The 21,944-nt window shown below is 54.3% G+C and overlaps 1 protein-coding gene across 6 annotated transcripts in view; it reads left to right on the forward strand.

The window, feature by feature from the left end:
- Positions 1 to 21,944, forward strand: part of OSGIN1 (oxidative stress induced growth inhibitor 1) — a 34,882-nt gene that overhangs the window by 11,502 nt on the left and 1,436 nt on the right. The window contains exons 2-9 of one of the 6 annotated variants that reach the window (XM_055366763.2): positions 5,431 to 5,552; positions 6,257 to 6,327; positions 6,624 to 6,727; positions 10,346 to 10,445; positions 14,709 to 14,807; positions 16,332 to 16,468; positions 17,641 to 17,832; positions 18,053 to 18,144. In XM_055366763.2, coding sequence (XP_055222738.1) covers positions 6,671 to 6,727; positions 10,346 to 10,445; positions 14,709 to 14,807; positions 16,332 to 16,468; positions 17,641 to 17,832; positions 18,053 to 18,144 — 677 coding nt within the window. In that variant the 5' untranslated portion in view covers positions 5,431 to 5,552; positions 6,257 to 6,327; positions 6,624 to 6,670. Of the gene's footprint in view, positions 1 to 5,430; positions 5,553 to 6,256; positions 6,328 to 6,623; positions 6,728 to 7,866; positions 7,892 to 10,345; positions 10,446 to 14,708; positions 14,808 to 16,331; positions 16,469 to 17,640; positions 17,833 to 18,052; positions 18,145 to 21,944 lie in introns of those variants that run through there. The other 5 variants (XM_055366767.2, XM_063700362.1, XM_055366766.2 and 2 more) reach the window with 5 other exon arrangements.

A 21,944-nucleotide genomic window follows, 5' to 3' on the forward strand; every position in this document is an offset into this window, starting at 1 on the left:
CGGGCGTGGCGCCTGCAATCCCAGCTACTTGGGAGGCTGAAGCAGGAGAATCACTTGAACCCGGGATGCAGAGGTTGCAGTGAGCCAAGACTGTGCCATTGTACTGCAGCCTGGGTGACAGAGCAAGACTCCATCTCAACAACAACAACAAAAAAGAAAGGTGCAGAGCGCTCGCAGGCTGGGCTGGCCCTGCGTCTGGGGAGGGGCATGGCTCACATGACTGTCAGTTATGTCACTGACCCTACCTATGCCAGAAGTCAAGGCCTAGAATGTTTGTGGATTCTGATAAGAGCAGCACACAGGGTTTGTTTGGTTTGGTTTGGTTTGGTTTAAAGCAGCTGTGGGAAAAAGAAAAAAAGGAAAGTGATGGTCCTTCCCCCTCCAGAGGGACAACGACCTCTCTGTCGAGGGCAAGGGACTCGTGCTGGAATGGTCACACGCTTGTTAGGAAGGAATGGAAGCCTGGGCAAGGGACTGGAGTCTGCAGACCTCCTCATGCTGCAAAGTGACCTCCTGCTATGCAGGGGACCTGGGCACTCGCCCTTAGGGCCACTGTCACTGCTGGGTCACAGGAAACCGGCAGGGCCCTTAGGGGCAGGGACACGCAGCTGGGGCTCCAGTTTTCTGCAGAATGAGGGAGGCATGTGCAAGAACCCCAGCCGTGGGGACTGACAGCCCTTCCAGGCAGAATTCTAGCACATGCTTATGGGTTAGGATCCTGTAGGAATGGAGAAGCTGTCACCCAGAGGGTCTACCCTGGATTCCCCAGGAGGGCCATGCCACATGCCTGTCATTCTTGCTGTGCCTAAGGACTGGTCCCAAGGAGGGTGTAGGCAGAGAGGCCCCTGGTGGAGTTTCTCATCCTAGCCTACAGTAGCGGCTCTCAAACCCAAGCAAGCATCAGGACCACCCAGAAGGCGCGTGAAAGCGCAGATGGCCGGGCCCACACCTAGAACTTCTGATCTACTGGGTCTTGGGTGAGCCTGAGAATCTGCATTTCTGATGCGTTTCCAGGTGCTGCTGGTGCTCCTGCTGCTGCCGCTCCAGGGACCCACACTTGGAGAATGACTGCCCTGGAGGGCAGTTGTTGGGAAATGCAGGCTGCATGACAGGAAAGTGACTGGCTGCAGAGAGCTGGATGATTAACACCCACAGGGAAAGGCCCAGGGTTTGGTGGACAGAGGTGGGGGGTACCCACCGTTTACGGAGGAGCTAGGACGTGTCAGGCAACAAGCCACCTTGGGGAACAGGTATTACTATTCCTATTATATAGGTGAGGAGATTGAGGCTCAGAGAAGAGAAGCAACTTGCCCAAGAACACCCAGCTAGGAAGTTCCAGAGCTTAGACGAAACCCAGAGTTCCTGACTGCATGGACAGGACCCTTTCCACTCAGCCGTCTTCCAGGAACAGAGCTGTTCCCACTGGAGACAGCATCTCTAATGGTGAACCACAGGGCTCTGTCTTCACCTTTGGCCAATTCAAAATTATTATCAAACATGTAAACATATTGACAGGCTCACTCCTGTAATCCCAGCACTTTGGGAGGCTGAGGCAAGCGAATCACTGGAGTCCAGGAGTTTGAGACCACCAGCGTGAAGAACATGATGAAACCCCAACTCTACTAAAAATACAAAACTGAGCCGGGCATGGTGACACAAGCCTGTAATCCCAGCTACTCAAGAGGCTAAGGCACAAGAATAGCTGGAACTCAGGAGGCAGAGGTTTCAGTGCACCACTGCACTCCAGCCTGGGTGACACAGCAAGACTGTCTCAAAAAAAAGTAAGTGTATGAAAGGCGTGTCAATCCATATGCATACAGTATAAAGCCAAGAGGAGCCACGCCTGCTGAAAAATGTTTTAAGAGTTGGCCAGGTGCAGTGGCTCACGCCTGTAATCCCAGCACTTTGGGAGGCCGAGGCGGGCAGATCACCTGAGGTCAGGAGTTCGAGACCAGCTGGCCAACATTGTGAAACCCCATCTGTACTAAAAATACAAAAATTAGCCAGGCATGGTGGGGCATGCCTGTAATCCCAGCTACTTGGGAGGTTGAGGCAGGAGAATCGCTTGAACATGGGAGGCAGAGGTTGCAGTGAGCAGAGATTGCACCACTGCATTCCAGCCTGGGTGACAGAGTGAGACTCCATCTCCAAAAACAAAAAAAAAAAGAGTCTATCAGCAAAGTCTGAAAGCAACGGGATTCATTCCTTCATTCAGTTAATGTTTATGGAGCTACTGTTATGCCCTGGGCCCTGGGCCCTGTGCTAGGCATCTGTGATACACCGAGTGAACTCAGCAAAACACAGAAGGTCCTTGTCCCACCAAACTGCCTTTCCTTAGGATTATTGTTCACTACACAAATATAATGGAAATTAGAATTTTAAAAACTCACATAAAATTCCTTGGCCCTAGCAATCAGTCTGGCTTCTTTCTTTCTTCCTGATCCCTTTCCAGCTCCTGCCCAGCGGCCTACACATCGGACGCAGCATCAGCCCGGTCTCATCATCTGCTTGTCTTGTTGCAGCTCTGCCGCCTGGTTCTCTAACTCCTTTTCTTAAGGCTGCATGATATTCCTCTCTGGGCATTTGCCTGTGTTTGCTGAATGGTTCTCATAGTTGGACACGGAAGTTGCTCCCAGTTTTTCACTATTAATATTAGTATTAGTATTAATGCTGCAGTTGATGCCTCCTTGTCTATTGTAACCATTTCTCGACTGGGTGTTTTTCCCCTGGAACTTTTTCCTTTAAGATTGTAATTTGGGCCCGGCGTGGTGGCTCACACCTGTAATCCCAAAACTTTGGGAGGCTGAGGTGGGTGGAGCACTTGAGGTCAGGAGTTCCAGACCAGCCTGGCCAACATGGTGAAACCTCGTCTCTACTGAAAAAAAAAAAAAAAAAAAAAAAAAGATTGTAATTTGGGGCTCAGAGTATGGCCACGCTTACGATGAAAGACATGAAACGGCCAAGGGGAAACACCAAATTCAAAGTCCACTGAGTTCAAAGTCAGTGTTATGGGAACTGAGTCAGGGAAAGGGCTAATCCTGCACGCGGTGAATGAGCCAGGTGCCGACAGGGTTCTCTCTTCCAGGTGGCCGATTCAGAGGCCCTTTGGGCTTCCCATGAGCCACCCTCCACCCCAACCAGGGTCACCAGCAGGGCCCTGCCATCCTGCTGGCCTGGCTCCTCTGAAGATGAACTTTTCCTTTAGAACCTGTGGCTGTTCCTTCAACGGGGCAATGAATGTATTTTACAAAACAGATGGGCTGCCAGGTGGAGTGGGAGTGTGATGTATGTGGCACCTCCACAGGCCGGGCAATTTCTAGGTTGCATCTCGGCTCATCCTCCAACAGCCGCAGGGACAGAGGCTCTCAGCCCAGGCCAGTGCCGGTGACAAAACTCCCCATGTCCAGCCACACCCCAGCCCAGGGATGTCAGACCCCTCTGGGCCGGGGCCTGGGTGTCAGTGTATTTTTAAATCTCCCCAGCCGATCACAATGTGCAGCGGAGACAGAGGCTCTGCCAGCAGTCAGGTGCCGCTATCCCCGTCTCACACACACAAATGGAAGCGCTGAGAGGTTCAGCCACGGGCCTGCAGTCACACAGCGGAAAATGACGGAGCCCAGTCCCAGCTTGTCTGATGCCAAAGTGGAGGGCTTTTACACGGCTGGGCCGGACCTCCTGACCACTCGAACTCTGCGGCAGGCACATTCCCTCTCCCGCCGAGATTCTCCCTTGGGTTTTAGAAAAAAGAGGGAGGAATCAGGGAAGACAGGATGTGGCTGCCTGAAGACACGGGAGCCTCCCCAGCCTCACCCCTGTGCGGCCACCCTTTCCCACCCTCCTCCTATGACTCGTCACCTCCCTCTACCCCGTTCCCTGGGCCCTGGCTCCCCAGCTGTGACACCATCTTCCCCAGGGGGCAATAGTGACCCTGCACCCCACCCCCTGGAGCTGGGTGATGCTCTCTCCCCTGAGCAGGGCGCTGACAGCTCACACCCATGCCCTCAGTGGCTTTGCCTCCAGACAGACTGAAGTCTGAATCCCTTTACCCCACTTCATTTCCTATGGCCTTGGGAAGGCTCCTCCAGCTTTCTTCGTCTGTAAACTAAAATAGGTATTGTAAATATCTGCCCACCTCTGTGTTCTGGGAGAATCGATGAAACAGTGTGGGTGAACAGGCTCTGTAAACCTTGTGGCACCAAACAAATATTAGTTGTTTCATGAGCTGGAATGGCCTGATCTCTTCCTGCCACAGCTCCGGGCAGGACGGACTGACAGCCCCAGCTCTGCCATTGACCATGACTTGGGCCACACCTTACACTCAGGGCCTCCGTTTCCTCACCTGTAGTGTGGGGAAAATAATAGCACCGTGCCCTTCTCGCTGGACTGGTGTGCAGGTCTAAAGCACGGGTCCAAGAAATCCACCTACAGTGTGGGTGGCCGTGGACATGGGCAGGCCCTTCAGGACCTGCAGGCTGGGGCGTGGTGAACACGGCCGTGTTTCTGGACCCGTGCCTTTGCACCTGAGGCAAGAAGGAGGCTTCCTTCATTGCTTTGCTGTATGTCTTTTCCTGGAGGTGCCCAACTCTGCAGCTGGGTTCAAGCCTCAGCTCTGCCACTCACACTGTGTGGCCTCAGGCTTGAGATCGGCCTCTCTGAGCCTCAGCTGTGCCTAAAGAACCCTCTGTTCACAGTGCCCAATGCCTGCAGGTGCCCAGCAATGGCAGAGCTCTGGGAGCCACTGGCTGAGGAAGAGGGAGGCAAGAAACAGAGGCGGGAGGGGATGAGGAGGAGTCAAGAGAGGCCCCTTTGAATAGCTCTGGGATTTCTTAGGCAGAGAGTGATGGTGGTTTTCCAACAGGAGCCCAGGGATCCATTTTGATACCAAGAACACCAGGAATGCAATCTGAGGCCACCCCTACCCGCTTCTCCCCTGGCTTCTCAGCTCCCAGACAGCCTGCAGGGGGGCCAAGGGAGGCCTGGGGAGGGGGCCTGCCATCCAGCACCAGGGGCTGCTGTGTGTGAGCTCCTCCCCAGTGCCAGGCCCCTTCCTTCAGCCTGCGTGGATCAGCTGCCACCACCCCAACACTCCACGTTGGCAGGAGCAGTACACAGATGGGGAAACCGAGGCTCAGAAGGAAAGCACCTCTACTGACCAGACTGCCTGCCTGGGCACTTGCAGCACCGCAGGGTGACCAACTGTCTTGGCTTACCCAGGCCTGGGGGTTCCTGGGACAGAGTGAGGCTTTCAGTGAGAAACCCTGGAATGTCCCAGCTCCTGTTAGCAACAGTGCCGAAGTCCACACCAGCAGTGTCCAACAAAGACCCAACGAGAGCCACGTGTGTGTCCTCCAATGTCCCAGTAGCAAAGTTAAAATAAAAAGAGATGGGTGAAATTAATTTTAATAATATATTCTTTTTTTTTTTTTTAAGATGGAGCCTCGCTGTGTCGCCCAGGCTGAAGTGCAGTGATTCAATCTTAGCTCACTGCAACCTCCGCTTCCCGGGTTCAAGCAATTCTCCTGCCTCAGACTCCTGAGTAGTTGGGATTACAGGTGACCGCCACCATGCCCGGCCAATTTTTATATTTTTAGTAGAGACGGAGTTTCACCATATTGGCCAGGCTGGTCTCAAACTCCTGACCTCAGGTGATCTGCCCGCCTCAGCCTTCCACAGTGCTGGGATTACAGGCGTGAGCTACCACACCCAGCCTAATTTTAATAATATATTCTATCTATCCCAGTATGTCAGATATTTTCCTTATTTTCATTGCAACGTGTAATCCATATTAAAATTATGAATGAGATATTTTACCTTTTTGGTACTAATTCTTTGAATTCTGGCATGTATTTTACATTTACAACTACAGTTGACAAAATACAGGCTGCCAGGGAAATTTGAATTTCAGATAAACAAGAAATAAACTTTTAGTGTAAATATGTCATGTGCAATATTGAAGATACACTAAAAGTTTGTTTCTTATTTATCTGAAATTCAAATTTCCCTGGAACCTCTGTTTTCTTTTGCTGCCTCTGGAAGCCCTCTTGTGAGCACGCCTGAATTTGAAGGATCACGTCGCAAGCTCTCACTAGCCACTTGAACTCATGGCCTTAAAGAGCACAAGGCAGGTCCAGGGGAACCAGGGCACCCACTGGCACCCAAGACAGCCAGCCCCTTCAAGTCAGCCTGCAAAGACCCATTTGGCTCCTCCCCTCTCTGCAGCCCCTCTAACCATCGCCCTTTTGCCTGCCTTTAACAGTATCGGTCTTTGTCTTAGTCAAGCTTTGGAGGAGCAACTCAGCAATTCTGTTTCCAATAATCACCTAACAGGTAAACAAGATGGCAGGGAGGAAAGTCCACGTCTCACCCCACAGTTCCCCATATCAGCAAATCTTCAAATTCTAGAACAAGGTCAGGGTCAGCAGGGCCAGGGCAGGTTTGGAGGAAGGCCAGGCCAAGCCCAGGAGAAGAGACAGGGTCCAAGGAAGCCCACCTCCTTCCTGGGTCTCCCCTCCAGACCCCCAAGACCCCCAGCCTCGGGCCTTCTCAAGCCCCAGCCTTAAGGAGTTGAGCACTCCAGGGTGGGGGGGTCTCTGATCCTGGGTGCATGTCTCTCTCTGCCTCAGTTTACACATTCAAAACCACTGGGAAGCCGCAGACCAGGCACAGTGGGATGGGCAAGTGGAGACCGAGAGGCTGCTGCCGGGGAAATATGCAGTGCAGACAAGAGGTACGTCGGCGGCAGCTGCATCCCTCCCTGCCCTCATGTTCAAAACCCCTGTCTAGGTCCTGGTGTGTTGGAGCTGCACATTCAGAGCGTCAGAGTGTTGGTCACAAGGCCACAGCTGGAACAGAAGCCCAGAGAGGGAGGCTTCCCTCCCCAGGTCACACAGCACACCTGACGTGGGGCTAGACATTGGCCAGGAGCTGAGGCTCAGAGCAAGGGGCTTCCTGCTGCCCCTCCACCATGTGGGGCACTGCTACTGAGGGCCCCGGGAGGAAAGGAATACGAGGGCCCATTTCCCCTGGGTAAAACTGAGACTGAGGGGGCCATGCCTCGTCAAAGCCTACCCAGCCTGCCAGGGCTGAACCCACAGACAGCTCCCACCTACCCAGCCTCATGCAGGGTGCAGCCCCAGGCTGGACGCATCATGTGATTTTGGGGGCCTAGTACTAAATGGAAAGTCAGGACATTCATGTCAAAATTAACAATTTTAAGGCAGTGGCAGCAGAGCATTAAACCAAACTCCGGGCTCTTCTGATCACAGGGCCCTGAGCACAGGTCACCCAGGGAAGCAGAGGAGGGGAAGGAGAGACCCAGCTCAGTCCCGGCTCCCTCCCCAGCCCTCCAGGCTCTCTCTGCACATGGCCCCAACTGTGCCTAACCTCTTCCCTAAGGCTTTTTCACCCCAGCTTCTCATTCTGCCCCCTAAACCCTTACCCCCAGCTATCAGCCCCTCCCTTAGTGCCAGCACTGGCAGATACGTACACACACACATGCACACATGTGCACACATGCGCATACATACTGGCACACAGGTACACACACATGCACATACATACTGGCACACACGTGCACACACACATGCACACATGAGCACATGTGCACACATACACATACATACTGGCACACACATGCACACATGAGCACATGTGCACACATACACATGCACACACATCCTCATTCTCTCTCTCTCTCTCTCTCTCTCTCTCTCTCTCTCTCGCCCTCTGTAGGATCCTGCTACTCTCACCTCATCAGAGTTGTTTTCTACCAGGACCCAGCCCCAGCCCCAGCCCCAGCCCCTGCTGGCAGATGCTCCCGGGCCCTGGGCTGTGGCTTCCAGGCTGTGCGTGACTCCAGGGCAAGGCTGTGGCCACCAGGGCCAGGACGAGGGTGAGGAGGGGGAGGCATCACCTCAGGCACAAAATTTTCGGGGCAGCAAAGCACTCCCATCACCAGAATACATACTGTGTCCATGCAGTGTTCTTACACATCAAAATTCATGAAAAAAAATCCAGAATGGAAAAAATATCAAACTTTTATTATAAACACAGACAGCATCGGAAGTCCTGGTTCTCCTCTTCGCATCAGCCCCAAGGCACTGCTCTGGAACCTGTCTGGGTTTATCCTGGCTTTTTTGCATTCGTTTAGATTTTTTTAATTGCCTCAAAATATTATTTTGTTTACTGCTCTGGAACCTGTCTGGGTTTATCCTGGCTTTTTTGCATTCGTTTAGATTTTTTTAATTGCCTCAAAATATTATTTTGTTTACTGGTTTTGGTTCCCTCTTAAAGTTTGCACTCAAAGGTGCACCCCCATCCCCCACCCCCTCCAGGGTGGCAGACGGGAGGACGAGGGCGGGCGACAGCAACATCAACACTGAAAACAACAGCGAATGGACACTGAGGTCATGTGTGCACCGCGGCAGCTTCCTCCCTCCCTCCCTCCCTGCCTTCCTCCCTCCTTCCCTCCCTCCCTCCTTCCCTTCCTGCCTTCCTCCCTCCTTCCATCCCTCCTTCCCTCCCTCCCTGCCTTCCTCCCTCTTTCCCTTCCTCCCTCTTTCCCTCCCTCTTCCCTTCCTCCTTCCCTCCCTCCCTCCTTCCCTCCCTCCCTGCCTCCCTCCCCCTCCCTCCTTCCCTCCCTGCCTTCCTCCCTCCTTCCCTCCCTCCCTGCCTTCCTCCCCCTTTCCCTCCCTCCCTCCTTCCCTCCTTCCTCCCTTCCTCCTTCCCTCGCTCCTCCCTTCCTCCTTCCCTCCCTCCTCCTTTCCTCCTTCCCTCCCTCCCTCCTTCCCTCCCTCCCTCCTTCCCTCCCTGCCTTCCTCCCTCCTCCCCTCCCTCCTCCCTTCCTCCCTCCTTCCCTCCCTCCTCCCTTCCTCCCTCCCTGCCTACTTCCCTCCCTCCCTTCCTCCCCCTTTCCCTCCCTCCCTCCTTCCCTCCTTCGTCCCTTCCTCCTTCCCTCCCTCCTCCCTTCCTCCTTCCCTCCCCCCTCCTTCCCTCCTTCCCTTCCTCCTTCCCTCCCTCCCTCCTTCCCTCCCTGCCTTCCTCCCTCCTTCCCTCCCTGCTTCCCTCCCTCCCTGCCTTCCTCCCTCCTTCCCTCCCTGCTTCCCTCCCTCCCTGCCTTCCTCCCTCCTTCCCTCCCTGCCTTCCTCCCTCCTTCCCTCCCTGCTTCCCTCTCTCCCTGCCTCCCTTCTGTTTAACCGATGTTGTGCACCTATGTGTGCTGAGCGCTATTCTAGACACTGTGTAGAGCAATCACGAATACACTTCCCTGCCCACACAGAGCTCACATTCTGGTTTGGGAAGAGAGACAATAAAATAATTCAGAAATAGGCCGGGCGTGGCATCTCACGCCTGTAATCCCAGCACTTTGGAAGGCTGAGGCGGGCGGATCATCTGAGGTCGGGAGTTCGAGACCAGCCTTGCCAACATGGTGAAACCCTATCTCTCCTAAAAATACAAAATTAGCCGGGCGTGGTGGCACATGCCTGTAATCTCAGCTACTCAGGAGGCTGAGGCAGGGGAATCACTTGAGCCCGGGAGGCGTAGGTTGCAGCGAACCGAGATCGCGGCATTGCACCCCAGCCTGGGAAACAAGAGCGAAACTCCTTCTCAAAATAATAATAATTAAGAAACAGCAAGGTGTGGGGTGTGCAGTGCTACCCACACAAAACAGGAGAGAAGAGCCTGGGAGCGGGCTTCAAGTTCTAAGCATGGCAGCCAAGAAGGATGTCATTTAAACCCTCACGGCTACTCTGGTAGAGACAATCTGTGACCTGGCCCCAGTTTTCAGATGAGGAAACTGAGGTGCGGGCCCTAAGGCAGCTTGCCAGAGCCCTGCAGCTGGGACATGGCAAAGCTGGATTCGCAGCCCAGGCAGGCTGGTGCCAGAGGGCTTTTGGGAGTTGGAGGGTGCAGTGAAATCCAGGTGGAATGCGGGAACTGGACGGGGTTTCGCCACTTAAAGGGACTGTTATTTTAACTGTGTGCGGGACAAAGCCATCTCCTCTTCGCTTATGGCAAAGGCCAGGCTGGCTCATTCGGAGGTCACTGGTTCCTCCTCCAGAGACTGAGCCCCAGGGATGGGGGTCTGGCTAGGGGGAGGTGGCTGGGCGGGAGCGCCACCCTAGGCCCCCTGGCAGGCCGCCCAGCAGGGGCCCTTTAAGGCTGGCCATGAGGCAGGCAGCGTGACACCCGCCCAGTGTGCAAGTTCATTCATCACGGGCCCCTGCTGACTCACGCTTATGAAAGTGATTTTCCTGGCCCCGCCCACTGCCTGCGCCGCCTCCTCCCTCCCCGTGAAATACCCTCACTTCCCCCTGGCCTCTCAGAGCCTCTTGGATCCCCACAGGGTAATGGGTGTCCCGATCTCGCGGAGGACTCTGTGATCCGTGTTCCCCTGACCCTCCTAGTGCACAACTTGGCCGGGCTCCTGCACCACTGCCTGTCAGGTGAGTGTCCGGGGCCAGGTTCCGGGGCAGGGAATCAGGCACATCCCAGGCACCAGTGGCAAGCCCAGCTGGACCGGAGGGTCTGCAGAGCCCCGGCGCCAGGCAGGGATCCCGGGTGGTCCTGAGTGGAGGCCCTCGCCTGGGTTCTCTGGAGCCCGGCAGGATTCTGCCCTACCCCAGGTTCCCCCCAGATCCTCAGCTGTGTCCCTGTCCAGGTGCCTGGTACCCTCAGCCAAGCAGCTGAAGCGGCCACAGTCCCAGCGTACCCTGGGCCATGTGACCGCCGCTCCTAGCAGGAAAGAGGGGTGTGGCCAGCCCGGGCTTACTGCCCAGCTGTTCCAAGGCCACTGGGTCGGCAGCCAGGCTGGGTGCCTTCTGGGTTTCTGATTCTCCTGCTCAGGAGGGACAGAGCCCTTGGGTGCCCATGAACAGCCCCCATCCCCGGAGGTCCCAGCGACTTAGCTTCTCTCAGGAGGCTCAAGAGTGCGGCGGGTTGGGAGGGCGGCCCCTGGGAGGCTGGGGAGCTGCGGGAGACCCTGGGCTCCAGGTGTGCGGCACTGCGGTGAAGGCTCATCTGTGATAAATGGCAAGTGCCGCTTGCGTGGACAGACCACCCCCTCACACTTTAGCCCCCCCAGGGCTTCATGTCACTTTCTTGGTCTCCCTGTACTCAGCTGTTTTACTGGAGGGGACTTGGCAGAACTAAGATTTGTCACATGGCCGTGGTCTTGGACCCTCCTAGGTGACCTGGGGCAAGACGCCCACTCCTCCTGACCAGCTTTTCTTCCTCTGCACAATGGGGATAAGAACACCCACCTCTTGGGGTGTCTTCAAAGGCAAATGAGTAAATGGCCACTAGAGGTGCCAAAGAAATGCAGACATACAGGTGTCCCAGAGTCTCAGAGCAGTTTGCAGCTTTAACAACCTCAGAAGTACAAATGCCGCACACTTGAGAGAAACGTCAGTCGAAGGTGCAACTGTTTTCATTTCTTTTGTCCTGTTTGCCTTTGTGAAATTTGAAACATCAATTTTTAATGTTAGCTTCTTTCCTTCAACATCTGCCATCCTCAATTAAAGGGACTTAAAAAGATAACATTAAAAATTGATTCTTCCAACTCCGTAAAACTAAAAAGCACAAAAGGAATTGAAATGAAACTGTTGAACTCTCTTTTGTAAGTTGGCAGCATATTTGTCCTAGGTTATGAGTGACAGCATCAAGCTGCTTCGGACTTTGGGGCGTCCTGTGTCACTCTGAACAGGAAGTGACTTCTCAGGTCCAGCCCCTGGGTGGTGACCTCATGTATGTGGCATCCAGAAGCTTCTGTTCAAGTGCCTGAGGACAGTCCCAGGAGGGAGCCCTGGACTTGGAGCCCCAAAGCCCTGGTGGTAAATCAGTGTCCTCTGCTGCCTGCAAAGGGTGGGAAGGGGCAGCCAGTTCTGATTCCTCATTGGCCAGCAGGGGCTCCTGCAAATGCCTTTCTTGGGGTGGTGGGAAAATCTGAAAGAACAAAGGAGGGGCAGGGCATGGCCCAGGGTGGGCGCACTGTGGCAGATGGAGCAGGTTGGCTCACTCGTTTGGTGAAGGGGCTGGGGTGCCTGGGGGTGTCAGCCCACAGGGATCAAATATCAGTTCCATCGCCCACCGGCTCTGTAGCCTCAGGGCATGGCTTCACCTCTCCTAGCCTTAGTCTCCTCATCTGCAAAGTGGGTTGCTAGGAGGATCAAAGGAGGTGATGCGGGGAAGCCCTTTACCAGGAGGTCCCATGCTCCCCAGTGGCTGCTGTTCCCGGGACCATGATGAGGACTGAGGGGCCCGGAGCCATTCGAGGGTACCAGGAGCAAGCCAGAGAAAGCTCTCTGGGACCCGTAGTCCTGTTCTCCAAGGCCTCTGGGTATACCCAGCACCCAGGGTCAATGAGAAATGATCCCTTCCCAGCCAGAACACCAGGTCATCAGCTGTCCCTCTGCCTCCCCGCCTGCCACTAGCGCTGCGACAGAGAAGCGGGGGACCCTGGAACGGACACTGCACGTTCCACCCGGCAGAGGGGTCTCAGCAGGACCTCTCACAGCACTTGGGGCACAGAGAAGGCTCTGGAGCAGGGCGGCCTGGGCTCTGATCGAGCCCAGCCTGCAAGAGCTGGTTCAACCACCTTGCAAACTATAAAGGGCCGTGAGAAACGCTCTGGCCCTCAGAGTACTTACAACAACCCGATTAAATAAGGATTCAATTTGTTAACGTGTATTAAGTGTTGAGATCATGCCTGGCACCCAGCCCACTCCACAGAAGTATGGAAATGTCAGCCACATGCTGTCTTTGTTGTTCTTGTAACTACTACTACTATTATAATTGGTGGCAGCGTCCCCCTGAAATCTCCCCCTCAAGGCAGGCAGCCTGGGGTCTTGTAGGGAGCTGAGCATGAAGAGGCCATGTGGTCCCTGGTGACTGCAGCATGTCACCTTCCTTCTCTCTGGAAAGGGAGGAGGAGGTCTTCGGTGCTGGGCGCACGAGCTTGACTTGACAGGACACGGAGGCTGTCCCTGGCCCCCACGCCCGTGGAGGCAAGAAAGGCTATGCTCAAGGGAGCAGAGAGCACCGACACGGGGGTCCCTGACAGACCCCTTCCCCACTAGGCACATCCTCACCCTCGGAGCCTCCTTCTCCTCAGCTGCAAGACAGAGGTGACAGGGCCCACCTCTCAAGGCTGCTGAGCGGGCTGGACGCTACTGCTTAGATGCAACCTCCTTGCAAACTGTAGAGTGCTCTGAGAAGGTCAGTTGTTGTCACTGTGGGGGCGACACATAGGTCCTCTCAGTGGCCCATCTGTGCGGCAGTTTCTCATCCATCTCCTCGGGACCTGCCTGGAGGTGGACGATGGTGTTTCTGTCACCCTGCACACATCAGAGGCCACACACTGGTCTCAGCTGTGTTTGGTTGGCCTTTTAAGCATCTTCCAAAACTGTGCGTTCATTCATTGCCCACTTCTTCAAATCAGATCATTCACATAGAAATCCAGATTCCCACTTTCTCTGGAAGAATTCTGGAGGCAGGTGACCCTGGGCCCCCACCCCTGGCCACTCCGGGTGGTCCAAGCCCTGTGCCCGCCACTTGAGTGTGACACTTGGATGGGCCCTGGATCTCGAGGGACAGGCCGAGTGGTATGGGTGGTGGCACTGGCAGGGCCTTGGCACCAGTGAACCCTGGGTTTCAAAGCCAGCTGTGTGACACTGAGAAGCTTGTGCGACCTCTCTGAGCCCCGTTTACACATCTGTGAAATGGTACATTAATATGGCCAGGGCTGCACAGGGTCAGCGTGAGGCGGATATGAGAAAAAGCGTGTCAAATACCCGGTACACAGTAAGTGCCAAATGCTCACCATCCCTGTGCCCACAAGGGTGTTGCCTTGTGGCCCTCAGGATGGCAGCATGTGGCCCTCGGGTGATGCTGGTGTCCGCTGCTAGCTGGTGTGGGGAAGAAGGTAGGTCTAATGCTCCTCTGGGAACCGGCAGCTCTAGGACCAGCACTTGGGTCCCTTTGAGCGATTTGGGCCTTGGGCCAGCAGAGGGCGCGGCTGCCCCAGAGATAGCAGGTTCACCAGCACGTCCCCAAACCTGGCCACGCCTTCCATTTCCCCAAGTCCATCCCAGCTCCTGGGGCAGGCCACAGCGCTGGCCCTTTCCCCGTGGCAGATTCACTCCAGGCAGGTGCTTCCCGTCTGCGATCCTACTGTGTCCCTCAACCACCCTAGGAGGTAGGGACTCATTGCTTCCATTTTACAGATGAGGAAACTGAGACCCAGAGAGGCCCAGGAATGGGATAGGAAGCAACTTGCCAGGGCTGGATGACGAGTCCACCAGGCCACACTAGGACTTGAAGACTGTGGCCCACAGAAGGGCCTGGCAGGGCTGGTTCCTGGGTTGGGCAGGAATGGCCTCTCGGGAAGACAGATAATGAGTTTCGGGGACTGTTACTGCCCCAGTGAGATGGGAGAGTAGAGTGAGGCTCGGAGGGACAGTGGCTGCCTGGGGCAACCAGGCCCGAGGAGGGGAGGGCACATTCTGCATGACTGGGGGGGGGGCAAACGGCCTGTTTGGAGCAGAGGCTGTGTGAGAGCAAGAAGGGAGTCCCGTCAGATATGTCTCATGGGGACCCCGGACCAGACCCTGAGGGCCACAGGAGGCCACCCTAGCTGGGAGGTGAAGTGGCTGTGTGGACACCCAGGCCTCACCCGAATGGACTCTTCCTTCCCCTCTCCCCCACTCCAGGTCCGCTGCCAGCCCCAAGCCCCCCACCAGTCATGAGCTCCTCCAGAAAGGACCACCTCGGCGCCAGCAGCTCAGAGCCCCTCCCAGTCATCATTGTGGGTGAGTGTCAGGCCCCAGCCGGGAAGGGGCTCCGCTGAGCCTTCCGGGTACCCCCCAGGTCTGAGGGCAGGAGCTGGGCAAGTCCAGGCCTGGTGTCTTTTTTCGTATTTGGGGTTTATTTTTTATTTATTTATTTATTTTATTTTATTTTATTTTTTTTTGAGACAAAGTCTCACTCTGTCACCCAGGCTGGAGTGCAGTAGTGCAATCTTGGTTCACTGCAACCTCTGCCTCCCGGGCTTAAGCAATTCTCCTGCTTCAGCCTCCCAAGTAGCTGGGATTACAGGTGCATGCCACCATGCCCAGCTAACTTTTGTATTTTTAGTAGAGATGGGGTTTTGCCATGTTGGCCAGGCTGGTCTCGAACTCCTGACCTCAAGTGATCTGCCTGCGTCAGCCTCCCAAAGTGCTGGGATTATAGGTGTGAACCACCATGCTTGGCCCAGGCCTGGCCTCTTTACAGTGGTCTTTAAATTAAGCCATTGAGCGTTTACTATGTGGCCAGTGCTAGGCTTAGCAGTTTATAAACTATCATTCCCTTTCACACTTCCGAGAACCCAGGGGTCTAGAACACACCCATCAGCTGGAGGCGACCCGGCGTGGCGCAGGGAGGCCTGGTCCTGAGCCCACACTGATCCCATGACTACCCTGTGCCCAGCACTGTGCTAGGTGCCCACACGAGAGGACACACAGTAGCGGCTTATGATTCCTGTCCTCTGTCTGCACAAATGGGGACAGATGACCCCCCAGTATGCAGGCGTCCAATTAAGCCACGTGAGATGGTCATTTCTGTAAGGCAAAAGCAGATGGGTGCCTGCGATTTCATATGGTTCCTCCTGGTATCCTGCATATGAGTAATATTCCGAATCAGACGAGATAAGAAGAGGGGAAAGGACAGATAAAAAGAGAAGTGCTATCACAGGGCTGTGCCTGGTGAATTGCCCAGGAAGCGCCACAGATGGCAGCGCAGTTCTTCAGACGTGCAAGCAGCAGACCCAACAGGTGGCTCAGCACCCCTAAGCGCCCACAAGCACCCACCACTCAAGTTCGCCCCCAGGCCACGTAGCAATCTGTGCTACATTCACTCATCCATCTGACCTAGTTCTCAGCAATCTCAGAATCTCAGTCGCGTCGTCAGATGTTCCCTCTGTCTGGGTTTTAATCCCGGCTCGTCTACCTTCCAGCCGTGGGACCACAGGCAAGTAACTTAACCTCTCTGTGCCCATTTCCTCAAGTATGAAAGGAGGAAAAGAGTGGCACTTACCTCGCTAAAGCTGTTGTGAGGCTGTTGTGAAAGCTCTCAGTACAATTCCTGGCACAGAGTAAGCTCTCAGCAGTTGTTCATCCTTCTTTTTAAAATTATTATTAGGCGCAGTGTCTGGCACAGGCTAAGGGCTTAATAAATATTTATTTTTATGAATGAAGGATAAATGAATGAATGCGCCACATCTAGATCAAAGCCCTCCACAGTGGTGTCCCCCACCTGAAAAGGCCACCCCCTTAACCTCCACCCTCTCTCCCCAGGTAACGGCCCCTCTGGTATCTGCCTGTCCTACCTGCTCTCCGGCTACACACCCTACATGAAGCCAGATGCCGTCCACCCACACCCCCTGCTGCAGAGGAAGCTCACCGAGGCCCCAGGGGTCTCCATCCTGGACCAGGTGGGTCAGCCTGGGGCCAGAGCTCTGGGTAGGACATACCCGCCCTTGGAAAACTACCACCGCTTTCCCAGGGAAAAACAAAAGTGTGTGTTTGCTGGAAACAAGACTAAACACAGAATTCGAGAGTCCACAAAGTCAGCCACGGAGATCGTGAAAGAGAAATCAGAGACCCACAAATGCCACACGATCTAGGGCTCAGTATGCCCTAGGCCGGTGGTTCTCAAGGAGGGGATGATTTTTCTCCTCGGGGGGCACCTGGCAATGTCTGGAGACAATTTGGGTTGTCATGGCAGGGTGACGGTACTACCAAATCTAGCAGGGTGGAGGCCAGGGATGCTGGCAAACATCCAGCACTGCACAGGACAATGAGGGTGGTGAGACTGAAATATCTGTGGTGGAGTTTCTCAACCTTGGCCCCACTGACATTTGGATGACTTTGTTCTAGCTACAAAGAATGAGCTGGCTCAAATGTCAGTAAGGCCAAGGTTGAGAAACTCCACCACAGATATTTCAGTCCCACTACCTCCTGCCCACAAGGGTTTGCAAATCCTCCCTCCGTACCCCTTGTCTTCCACTGTGCTCCTCCACGACCTCCCCTTGTCGACCTCCCTCGTCAGGCAGTGTACATCCTCCTGTTCCCTTCCTGCCCCTGAGTTGGAGATGAGGAAATAGGTCTTGACCATTTGATCTAGATCAGCATTTTTCAAAGTACTCTCTATAGAATACTAGTTCCTCAGTATAATAGAGAGAGAAAAATGTCCCCACTCCAGTAAAACAGGGACACACTGGGTTCGGCAAAATTAAACAGGTAAATGATGGCTGCAGGACTTGTCAGAGCCTTTAATATGCCCGTCTGTGTTATCTGCTGTTAAGAGGCAGCACCTCCCAAGCTGATCTGACCACACTGATATTACGGTAGGGATGTAGGACCAGGCAATCACTCCAGTCTCATCTAAGCTTGCGCATTTGGTCTGTACTCTGGGGCCCTTGACCTCCTAGAAAGACCTCAAAACAAGAACTTCAAACTACCCCCAGGGTGCGCATCTCTCTGAGACCCTCCAGTGCCAGGGAAATGGCCCGGCCCCAGTCCCCACGTTCCTGCCCAGCCTCAGGCTCTGGGAAGACGACCCCACCCTCCTCCAGCAGCCCCTCTGACCTATGCCCCACTCCAGGACCTGGACTACCTGTCCGAAGGCCTCGAAGGCCGATCCCAAAGCCCCGTGGCCCTGCTCTTTGATGCCCTTCTGCGCCCGGACACAGACTTTGGGGGAAACATGAAGTCGGTCCTCACCTGGAAGCACCGGAAGGAGCACGCCATCCCCCACGTGGTTCTGGGCCGGAACCTCCCTGGGGGAGCCTGGCACGTGAGTGGGGCAGCGAGGGCATGGCTTGTGGGGGGCTCTCTCCCTCGTTCTCCCCACTTGGGGCTAGGACTCTGGCATCTCCCTTTCCTCATTCTCCACCCCGCAACCCTGCCTCTCCCTCCTCCCTCTACCCAGCCCCAGCAAAGGCCTCCCATGCCCTCTAGCCCCAAATGGGTTCAGGCGAGCAGAGGCCTGGACCAAAGAGTTCCTTTCCCTGCAGTCCATTGAAGGCTCCATGGTGACCCTGAGCCAAGGCCAGTGGATGGGGCTTCCGGACCTGGAGGTCAAGGACTGGATGCAGAAGAAGCGAAGGTGAGGCCGCCCCGGAACGCCTTGGGGGACACAGAAGGTTGGGCCTGTGAACCCAGAAAATCTGAGACAGGTCTCAGTTAATTTAGAAACTTTATTTTTCCAAGGTTGAGGACGCACCCGTGACAGCCTCAGGAAGTCCTAATGACATGTGCCCAAGGTGATCCGGCACAGCTTGGTTTTATACATTTTAGGGAGACATGAGACATCAATCAATATTTGTAAGAAGTACATTGGTTCGGTCAGGAAAGGTGGGCCAGCTTGAAGCAAAGGCAGGAAGTGGGGAGGGGGCTTCCAGGTCACAGGTAGGTGAGAGATAAACAGTTGCATTCTTTTGAGGTTCTGATGAGCCTCTCCAAATGAGGCGATCAGATACGCATCTATCTCAGGGAGCAGAGGGGTGACTTGGAATGGAATGGGGGGCAGGGTGGCCCTCAGCAGTTCTCGGCTTGACTTTTCCCTTTAGCTTAGTGATTTGGGGGATTTCACAGGCCCCCCACAGTGAGCCCGTGAGCCAGAGGTACAGGTGCTTCAGAGTGCATCTGGTCTGTCTTCCTCTTCTTCCAGAGGGGGAAACTGAGGCTCAGATAGGGAAAGGACTTGTCCACCCCACATGAGTGGGGGTGAGCAGCAGAGCTGGGCTCACCCGAGGACCCCCTGTCCCGTGCAAGCAGCAGACCACCCTGTCACATGGCCCCCAACTGGGCCTCCCCGTAGTGCCCCAGCCTCTAAGGAGGGGGTAACACCTGGCCCCTGAGCCCCACGCCCTGCCCCATGCCTCTGGCACAGTTCCCCCAGTCCTTGTGGTCTCCCTTCAGCCCTTCCGTCTATTCTGAGCCTGGCCTAGAACAATCTTTCTGGGTCAGCGAATAGGGTGACTTTCTTTTTTCTTTTTTTTTTAATGCTTTTGCTACAGGTGAGTTTCATCCTAAACCATGAGCCCACAAGTTGGGTAAATTAACTCACCTAAGGTCACGCAGGTTATTGGAAATGCAGAAGGAAAACAGCTCATCCCAAACCCACACTTCTCCCCGCCCTTTCACTCCTGGGGTATTTTCTCCCCATCTGGCTTCCTGCCCCATCATGGCCACCCTAGAGAAAAGGTTTGTGAACCCTGAATATTTGAGACGGGTCTCAGTTAATTTAGGAAGTTTTGTTTGTTTGTTTGTTTGTTTTTAATGAAGTCTCGCTCTGTCGCCCAGGCTGGAGTGCAGTGGCGCGATCTCAGCTCACTGCAAGCTCCGCCTCCCAGGTTCAAGCCATTCTCCTGCCCCAGCCTCCCGAGTAGCTGGGACTACAGGCGCCCACCACCACACCCGGCTAATTATTTTTTGTATTTTTAGTAGAGACAGGGTTTCACCGTGTTAGCCAGGATGGTCTCGATCTCCTGATCTCGTGATCCGCCCACCTCGGCATCCCAAAGTGCTGAGATTACAGGCATGAGCCACCATGGCAGGCTAATTTAGGAAGTTTAACTGCCAAGGTTGAGGACGCACAACCATGACACAGCCTCAGGAGGTCCTGATAACATGTACACAAGGTGGTCGGGGCACAGCCTGGCTGTATACGTTAGGGAGACTTGAGACATCAATCACTATATGTAAGATGGACATTGGTTCCGTCCAGAGGCGGGACAACTCCAGCAGGGAGGGGTGTTTCCAGGTCTCAGACAGGTGAGAGACAAACGGTTGCATTCTTTCGAGTTTCTTATAAGCCTTTCCAAAGGAGGCAATCAGATGTGCATTTATCTCAGTGAGCAGAGGGAAGACTTTGAGTAGGACGGGAGGCAGCTTTGCCCTAGGCAGTTCCCCGCTTGACTTTTCCTTTAACTTAGTGATTTGGGGGCCCCAAGATTGATTTGCCTCTCACAGTTTCAATCACTGAATAAAGGAGTTCCAGTCCCTGCTCCTCCTGGGGTGCATCCACTCAATGAGAAGCTGCCCCAGCGCAGATACCGGGGTGCAGTCTGCCTCTCGGGAAGCCCTGCTTCCTCCGCCCCCAGGGCTGTGACCAGGCCTGTGTCCCCAACGGCAGGCACCCCAGGCATCCCCCTCCAGGCCTCACTATCTCTTTGATGCGAAGACTCTTCTGCATGTTTGGCAGGAAGACTTCCAGGTTTGTGTAGCTACGTGTTAGTAGGCAGCCAGAAACTTACATTTCGCTAGTAAGCACAGCCTTTTATAGGCTCATTTTGCATTTTCACATTGTATCCCAAGCATTTCATGTGGCGAAGTCACAGCGTTCAAAACCATCCTTTTACATGGCCTCACAATATTCCCAAAGGCAAGTGAGCATCCCCAGTCCAGCAAATCTTCACCGAATGCTTATTATGTGCCAGGCCTTGGGCTTAGACGTCAGAGCACAAAACCACCGCAGACACACCCTCTGCCTCATGGCACTGCCAAGGTTACCCAGCCCCTGCCAGCCCTGGAGCGTTCATTCTTTCCATTGTGTCATTATTATAAATAACTGTGCACAGAACATGCTCTCGGGACCGTTCTGTATCACAATCTTTACCAAAACTGAGAAAAGGAGAATGACTGCCCACAGAGATAAATTCCAGGGTCGCAGACGGGCTGCGCTGGGTTGACTGGCACGGCCTTGGGGGTCCATTGTCAGCTCCTGCTACATGTAGCCAGACGGCAGGTGGCACAGGATTCTCCCCTATGGGAGTTCATCTTGAACCATGAGCCCACAAGCTGGGTAAATTAACTCATCTAAGGTCACACAGTGAGATACAGGAAGGTGCGAGGATGATGCAAAGCCTGTCATTCAACGGCCACAAGAATGGGCCTGCAGTCACTGCCCCTGGAAAGAGTGACAATCCAAACAACAACAACAATAATAAAATACCTCCTGCTGCTGCGTGGGCTGGGAACGATGGTGAGTGCGTCACGTGGGAGTCTTTAAATCAACTTTAAATCAACTTTTTGACTACATATTGGCTGGGTGCGGTGGCGCAAGCCTGTAATCCCAGCACTTTGGGAGGCCGAGGCCGGTGGATCACTTGAGGTCAAGAGTTCGAGACCATCCTGGCCAACACGGCAAAACCCCATCTCTAAAAAAAATACAAAAATTAGCCAGGTGTGGCGCTGCATGCCTGTAGTCCCAGCTACTCAGGAGGCTGAGGTATGAGAATCACCTGAGCCCGGGAGGCAGGGGCTGCAGTGAGCTGAGATCACACCACGGCACTCCAGCCTGGGCAGCAGAGTGAGACTCTATCTCAAAAAATAATAAAATAAAATAAAATAAATTGGCTACATATAGAAAAGTACGTAACTCCTGTGAGTACAGGTTGATGAAATTTCTCAAGGTAAGCACAGAGAATCAAGAAGCAGACCCCCTCTCAGAAGCCCCCATGCCCTTTCTGATCAGGATCCCCTTCCCCATCCCCGGAAGTAACCCCTCTCTTGACATCTAACTCCATAGATGAGTTCTGCCTGTTTCTGAACTCTATAAAAATGGAATCATACCATATTTAATCCTTTGAGGTGACAATCATGGTGGCCTATCCTTACATGGCACTTACTTCCAGTCAGGTTCCATCCTAAGCACTTTGTTTTTGTCAGCTCACCAAATCCTCTCCACGACCTCACGAAATAGGTCCTGCCACCAACATCTTCCTCATTTTGCAAACTGGGGAAACAGACACAGCTCCCTGATGGCAGAGTCAGGATTCGAGCCCAGGCAGTGTGGCTCTGGAGGCTGCCCTCTGAACCCCACCCTACACCACCCTAGAGCATCCTACACCACCCTACAGCACCTCTCCTGAGGGAGGCACCCTTGTTAGCTCCATTTTACAG

Source organism: Gorilla gorilla, chromosome 18 (genome assembly GCF_029281585.2).
Source record: "Gorilla gorilla gorilla isolate KB3781 chromosome 18, NHGRI_mGorGor1-v2.1_pri, whole genome shotgun sequence".
NCBI classification, from domain to species: Eukaryota; Metazoa; Chordata; class Mammalia; order Primates; family Hominidae; genus Gorilla; species Gorilla gorilla.